Raw genomic sequence first — 6,893 nt, 5'->3', positions numbered from 1 at the left:
AAACGACTTACCTCCTTAACTATCAATCGAGCATGGCGCGGATCGAGTGGAACTTGGCCACGGCGCCGGCCGAGCCGTAGCCGGGGGGCGCCCGCAACCGGGGCTGGCCGGGCCGCAGCGCGGGCGGAGGCCTGGCGACGGGTCGCCTCGGCGCGCTTCGCCTCGAGCGCCTCCTGCTCGGCCTGGATCTCCAGGAGCGACTTGTTGCGCCGCCCCGAGCCCGCAGCGGGCGTCGGCCCGGCCCGGCCAAACATGCCGGTCTTGACCGGGCGCGCCTTGGCCGCCCGTGCGGCGTCGATGGCCGCCTGCTGCTCCTGGATTTCGCGGAGCGAGAGGCCGCTCCCGCTGCGCTGCGCACCAGCACCGCCCTTCCAACCCAGCTTCTTGTGAAGGCGGTCCTCCTCGCGCTTGCGGGCAGCCTCGGCCTCGGCCTGGGCACGGCGCTGGGCCTCCCAAGCCGCCTGCTGCTCCTGGATCTCGGCAAAAGTCATGGCCGGCTCAGCTTTGATGGCAGCAGCGGCGACTCGGGCTTGCTGCTGCGCCTGAGCCTGCGCTTGAGCTTGCGCACGAGCCTGCGCCTGAGCCTGCGCCTTGGCCTGCGCCTTGGCCTGCGCCTGCGCGTGGCGGAGGTTGACTGCGGCCTGACGCTTCTGGCGCTCGGCGTCGGCAGTTGCCCAGGCCGAGCCCGACTCGCGGCCTGACGAGGTCTTGGCGGCGGCGCGGACGCGCTCTTCATCGGCACGACGCTGGGCCTGCTCGCGGGCGGCGGCTGCCTCGGCCTTGGCCTGCTGCTTGACTTGCTGCGCACGGAGGAGTGCCTGCTGGGCAGCCTGCTGCTGCGCCTGGAGCTGCTGCGCCTGGCGCTGCTGCGCCTGGTGCTGCATGAGCGCGTGAGCCTGAGCCTGAGCCTGAGCCTGAGCCTGAGCCTGAGCCTGCGCCTGAGCCTGAGCCTGCGCCTGCGCCTGAGCCTGCGCCTGCGCCTGAGCCTGCGCCTGAGCCTGCGCCTGGGCAAGTGCCTGCGCCTGAGCCTGCGCCTTGGCCTGGATCGCCGCCTGGGTGTGGAGGTGGTAGATGGGGTGCTGAGGGTTGAACGGCGTCTTGCGCTCGTACATGAGCTGGGAGAGGAAGGCAGAGGCGCCGTTGTCGCAACGCTGCAGCTGCAGGTCGTCGACGGCGTTAAAGGCACCGGCCTCGGCCCAGTCATGCATGCGCGACGACGGGAACGGCCCCTGGACGTTGCCCGATGGGTCAACGTACCGCCACTGGAGCGAGTGGTAGCTGGCCGGGGCAAGCGCAGGGTGGAAGTTGCCGGCAGCGGCGGCGGCAAAGGCCGGCGAGCCGAGGGCGGCCGGGGAGGGTAGAGCGCCCGAAGCGGCGATGGCGGCGACGGACGGCGGCGACGACGAGAGACTCGTCTCGACCGAGACGGTTGGCGGCGAGGAGCCGGTCATGGTGGGCGAGGTAGCGGCGACGGCAGCGGCCGCGAGGCGCGAGCCGGTAACCAGCGGCTCGGGCGCGGCGCGGGCAAGCTCGGCGGCGCGCTCGGCGGCGCGCTCGGCGGCGCGCTCGGCGGCGCGCTCCTCCTTCTTGCGTGCGGTCTTGGCGCCCACAACCTCCCAGCCGTCGTCGTCGGCGGCGTCAGCTGTGGGCGTCGGCGTCTCTTGGACGGCCGAGCGCGAACCCCATGCATTTTGGGTATTCACCCGCAGAGCGTCGTCGCCGTCGTCGCCGCGGCGGGTCCGCGGCGGCGGGCCGGCCCATTCAATTTCCTTGGACGACTCGGGCCCGCGGGCACGCTCCTGGAACAGATTGGCGACAGTCGGGTCGTCGAGGGCCGAGCCTGGAAAGGCCGCGAGCGGCGAGAAAAAAGTGGCAATGGCCTCGTGTGAGTACGAGTACGGGCCGGAGGTGACGGGCGAAGGCGCCGGGCGCTCGTTGAGCCGCTCGACAAGGTCGTAGAGGAAGCCTGCAGACATGCCGCCGTTGGAGACCGAGTGGAAGCTGCGATCTCTGTCGCGGCCGTAGCCGCGGCCGCCATACCGGCGCTTGTCGCCGCCGCCGCCGTCGTTCCCGCCGCGGTCTCTGTCGCCACGACGGCGCGAGCCGCGGTCTCTGTCGCGGGCCGACCGGGAGCGGCCGCCCCCAGAGCGGCCGTCACGGGCTCTCTCACGGTCACGCGGCTCGTTGCGCGGCATGTCGCGCCAACCGCGGGACTCGCCATTCCGCGAGCCCTGCTTTGACGGCGACGATGGCCACGCCCGCCGTCCTGGTGGGCTTGCCCCACCCGGAGGTGAGGCCACAGACGACGGAAAATCTTGCGACGAACGCCACGCCCCGCCGGGAACGGCCACGGGTGCTGAACGGTCAGGGGAAGACATGACGATGGGTGTGGGGGGTAGGGGGAGTAGAGGGTTGGGGTTGGGGGAGGGGGGGAGGGGGAGTAGATGTGTGTGCAGGAGTGGGGTGAGGGTGGCCTCTGGTGGAAAGGTGGAGGGGTCGCCGCTGGCCGTCGGTCGGCCGTCGGCCGTCGGCTGTCTGTCGGTGGTTGGTGCAAGGCGACCGATGGCCGGCGGGGGGGGGGGGGGGGGGTAGTGGCGAGTGTCGCACTGCCACCGCACATGCTCTTTGACAGCAGCCTCTCGACCTTGGTCTTCGGTCTGTGTTCTCTCGCTACACCACACGCTCCACCGCACCGCGGCAGGGTCGGGCATGGCAGCCATGGCAGAGTCGGCCGGCCTCGGACACGAGGTTCTCGAGGCCAAGGGCGGCGAGCCGGGGCGGAGCAGCCGGAGCAGTCGAAGCAGCCGGAGCAGCCGGAGCAGCCGGAGCAGCCGGAGCAGTCGCCACCGGGATAAGGACGGCAGGCGGAGGCGGAGCGGGAAGAGCGAGGACAGCAGGTCGCGGAACAGTCGCAGGCGGCGGCGGAGCTCATCGGCTGAGGCCTCGGGTACAGGCGAAGGTCGGGGATCTGGGGTGGGATCCGGGGCCGAGCCGCACTCGAGCTCGCGGGCGCGCTCCCGCCGCTCGCACACGCACAGATCCCGCCGGCACAGAGTCCGCAGCTCGGGCAGCAGGCGGCGGCGGCGGCGGCGAGTTGGTAGCGGCTCGGCGTCTGCCGAGGTGAGCAAGTCAGGAGGCGGGCGGTCTCGATCGCGGTCAAGGGAGCGCGACGCCGATCGGGTTGATCAGGTGAGCGAGGCCGAGGCCCGCGAGGCGCTGCGGGCGCACTGGGGTGGCGGCGGACCGCTTCCGTCCCAGAACGAGGTACGCCCGGGTGGCAACGGCGGAGAGGGCGACAAGGCCGCTGCGGTCAAGCCCAATCTGGCCACGTCCGGCCTGCTGGCGGCCGAGAGCAACACGGTCAACGGCGTGGTGCTAAAGTACGTCGAGCCGGACGATGCGGCTGTGCCCAAGAAAAAGTGGGTGCTCTTTGTCTTTGACGACGACGGCGACAATGATGGCGCTACCGCGCCGCTCTACGTCTGCTCGCAGTCGCACTTTCTGGTCGGCTCGGATCCGCGGGTCGCGCACGTTGTCGTCGGCCACCAGACCGTCGCGCCACAGCACGCGGTCCTCCAGCACCGCCGAGTGAGGGTGACCAAGGCCGGTGACGCGCCGGATGTCATCCGCACCACCGTCAAACCGTACATCATTGACCTCAACTCGGCCGGCGGCACGTTTGTCAATGGCGACCGCGTCCCGCCGGCCAAGTACTACGAGCTCCGCGCCAAGGACGTCATCACGCTTGGGACCGCACCCACCGAGTACGTCCTCGTCAACTCTAAGGCCGCCAAGGGCTAGCGCCAGACCCAACTAGGACCCGAGTAAGATCCGGCCAGTGAAGATGAAAATGGGTGGAACTCGGACCGACTGCCCCCCGCGCCTTCCACGTCCCCGCGCCTCCGCCCGCCGCTCCCACTACCACCAGCGACCCACTGTAGCCCACACTCAACCCACACTCAACCATGAAGCGTACGCCACCCCCCACACACACCCCACACCCCCACACCCCCCCCTCCCCTTCACCTTCCTCCCCCAGCCACCCCCCTGCACCCCCTCGCTACTCTGTACACCGTCCTCTGGTTGCCTTCCTCCTTTTTTTCACACACTCTCACAAACACACACAAACACACACACACACACACAAACACACACACACACACACACAGCGTACCTGTTTCTGTACAATGTGATCGCCATGGTGGCGTGGGCATACACGCTTGTGCTCCTGGTGACGGCCTGGACTGAGGACAAGACGGCCGAGGAGGCGTGGCCGGTTATCGAGGGTGCGCTCAAGGTGGCGCAGACGATGGCGCTGCTCGAGGTGGTGCACTCGCTCATCGGCTTTGTGCGCTCGCCGGTGGTGACGACTGCCATGCAGGTTGCGTCGCGCATTGTGCTGCTGTGGGGCTACACCAACGCGTTCCCTGCGGCACAGAAGCACTGGTCGCTGTGGCTCATGGTCGGCTCGTGGTCGCTGGTGGAGGTGCCGCGGTACGCGTTCTACGCCGTCAACCTGTACCTTCCGATGAACAAGGTGCCGTACGCGCTGTTCTGGGCGCGGTACTCGCTGTTTATGATCCTGTACCCGACCGGCATCTCGGGCGAGCTCATCCAGGTCTGGTCGACGCTCAAGACGACCAAGGCCGACCCGACGCTCGTGCCGGTGTACTACATCTCGCTTGCGCTGCTCGCGCTCTACGTGCCGGGCGGCCCGATCATGTTTGGCCACATGCAGAAGCAGCGCAAGGGTCAGTTCAAGAAGCGCGCCAACTTTGGTAAGCCCGCGCCTGCGCCGGCTGGCCTCCTCTTCCCGCAGGATGCCAAGGGCAAGCGGTCGACGACGGCGGCGTGCAAGGACATTTTCTCGACAGCGGTCGAGGTGCAGGACGCGGAGGCGGCGGCGGCCATCCGCGGCGACCGCGGCTGGCGCTTCTCGTACCCGCAGCACCTGCTCCGCATGGTCCAGCTCTGCTGCAAGTCGAAGAAGTCTGCGGTCTCCATCTCCAAGGCCCTCCTCCGCCGCGCTCACTCGACGTTTGAGTTTGTGCGCGACGGGCAGACCTTCACCCTGGCCGAGGCCATGGACGGCCGCTTTGCCGACTCGTTCTACACCGGTGTGGTCGAGGGCGAGGCGCCCAAGGGCTCCGGCGTCCTCGAGGTCCCGTACAAGACCGGGACGCTGAGTGGACAGGCGCTCAAGGACCAGCTCCGCAAGTGGGTCGAGGCCGGGACCATCGAGGCCGACGCCGCCGAGGCCATCGAGGCCGTCGCCGACAACCCCGAGTGGATGGATCTCTCTGACAAGTACTTTGTCCTCCTCGGCGCCGGCTCGGCCATGGGCCCGCTCCTCCAGCTCATGGCTATGGGCGCCAACATCATCGCCATCGATCTTGACCGCCCGGGCATCTGGAAGCGCCTCTTCTCCATCGCCCGCAACTCGCCCGGTCGCATGTTTTACCCGCTCTCGCGGCCGGCGTCCGAGTGCGCCGACGAAGGCGAGCTCGCCGCCGCCGCAGGCTGCAACCTCTTCACCCAGACGCCTGAGATCCGCAACTGGATCAACGCCGAGTTCTCCAAGCGCGAGCTCACCATCGGCTCGTACGCCTACCTCCACGGCGCACTCCACGTCCAGGTCTCGCTTGCCATGGACGCCATCGTCGCCTCGCTCCTCGACGAGGGCCTCAACCTTCGCCTCGCCTACCTCTGCACCCCGACTCTCACCTACGTCATTCCTAAGGAGGCCCGCGCCGCCGCCGCCGCCAACGAGGCCAACGCCCCGATGTGGCAGCGCCTCGTCCGCGGCCTCACCTTTGGCAAGAAGCTCGTCTCCAACGCGCTCCCGCTCTTTGTCGGCGACGACGGCACCGAGTACGCCATTTGCGACGGCGTCGTCACCGCGCAGGGCCCCAACTACGCCCTCGCCAAGACCATCCAGCAGGCCCGCGCTGTCGTCGCCCGCACCGAGATGAACACCCCGGTCTCCAAGCACGTTGCCCCTTCGACCGCCACCAAGTCCGTTGTCGACAACAAGTCCTTCGCCGCCGCGTACGGCGGCTTCCGCTTCTTTGCCGCCATGGAGGTCTTCTACCAGGAGACCTCCAACGCCGTCATGGCCGCCATCCTCGTCCACGACATTCAGAACCCGGACGCTGTCGCCAACCCCTCGGTCGTGCTCAGCAACCCCATGGAGCTCTTTGCCCACAACGCCATCCACGGCGGCGTCTGGCGCAACGGCTTCAAGATCAACTCGATCGGCGAAGTCGCTGCGCTCGCCTTTTACGCTACCGAGTACACCTTCCAGCTCGTCGCCGCCTCGGGCGCCGTCGCCGCCCTCGGCTGGTACCTCAACACCCATGGCCTGCCCATCGAGTTCTGAGCGCCCCGCCAGTATCAACCCATCTCCTGACAGTCCGACAGTCCAACGGTCCGGCGGTCCGACAGTCCTATGGTCTCGATTGAACAATTGCGCCGTCAGCTGCCTCTGCCTCGCCCGCCCACCGCCACTGCCACCGCCACCGCCACTGCCACCGCCTCCGCCCACCTCGGCTGACTCTCCCCACACTGACAGACGTCTCTTCTCCATCAGTGTACGGCCCACCATTCTGCCACCCTCCCTCACCCGGCCCCCACCCCCTCGTCCCTCCCCCCCGCCCCCTCCTACCCCTCCCCCCCTCCCCCCTCCCCCCTCCCCCGCTCCCTTCCCGTCCCCCGTCCCCCTCCCCCGCTGTGTCGGAGGGATGATCAGCCCGACGCAGCATACACAGTCCAGACACCAGCCACAGCCGACACTACCCGCACCACCTTGTACCACCACCCTGCACCCCGCACCCTGCACACACGCACATACACACACACACACACTCTCTCTCTCTCTCTCTCTCTCTCTCACC

General features: G+C 68.6%; 3 protein-coding genes across 3 annotated transcripts; 2 read left to right on the top strand and 1 right to left on the bottom strand.

The window, feature by feature from the left end:
• Nucleotides 1-22: 22 nt before the first annotated feature.
• AMSG_00245 (uncharacterized protein) lies at nucleotides 23-2,195 on the bottom strand (the record flags this gene model as incomplete). Its single annotated transcript, XM_013907650.1, has 3 exons — nucleotides 23-52; nucleotides 99-974; nucleotides 1,023-2,195. The coding sequence occupies 3 exons, from the start codon at nucleotides 2,193-2,195 to the stop codon at nucleotides 23-25; spliced, it is 2,079 nt and encodes a 692-aa protein (XP_013763104.1).
• Nucleotides 2,196-2,709: 514 nt separating this feature from the next.
• Nucleotides 2,710-3,857, top strand: AMSG_00244 (KH domain-containing protein; the record flags this gene model as incomplete). Its single annotated transcript, XM_013907649.1, has 1 exon — nucleotides 2,710-3,857. The coding sequence occupies one exon, from the start codon at nucleotides 2,710-2,712 to the stop codon at nucleotides 3,799-3,801; it is 1,092 nt and encodes a 363-aa protein (XP_013763103.1). The 3' UTR covers nucleotides 3,802-3,857.
• A 341-nt stretch (nucleotides 3,858-4,198) lies between these two features.
• AMSG_00243 (protein tyrosine phosphatase) lies at nucleotides 4,199-6,389 on the top strand (the record flags this gene model as incomplete). Its single annotated transcript, XM_013907648.1, has 1 exon — nucleotides 4,199-6,389. The coding sequence occupies one exon, from the start codon at nucleotides 4,199-4,201 to the stop codon at nucleotides 6,377-6,379; it is 2,181 nt and encodes a 726-aa protein (XP_013763102.1). The 3' UTR covers nucleotides 6,380-6,389.
• Nucleotides 6,390-6,893: the final 504 nt, after the last annotated feature.

The sequence above is a fragment of the Thecamonas trahens genome, assembly GCF_000142905.1.
Source record: "Thecamonas trahens ATCC 50062 unplaced genomic scaffold supercont1.1, whole genome shotgun sequence".
NCBI classification, from domain to species: domain Eukaryota; order Apusomonadida; family Apusomonadidae; genus Thecamonas; species Thecamonas trahens.
Note: the sequence above shows the minus strand (reverse complement) of the source record. Positions and strands in the feature narration are given on the sequence as shown.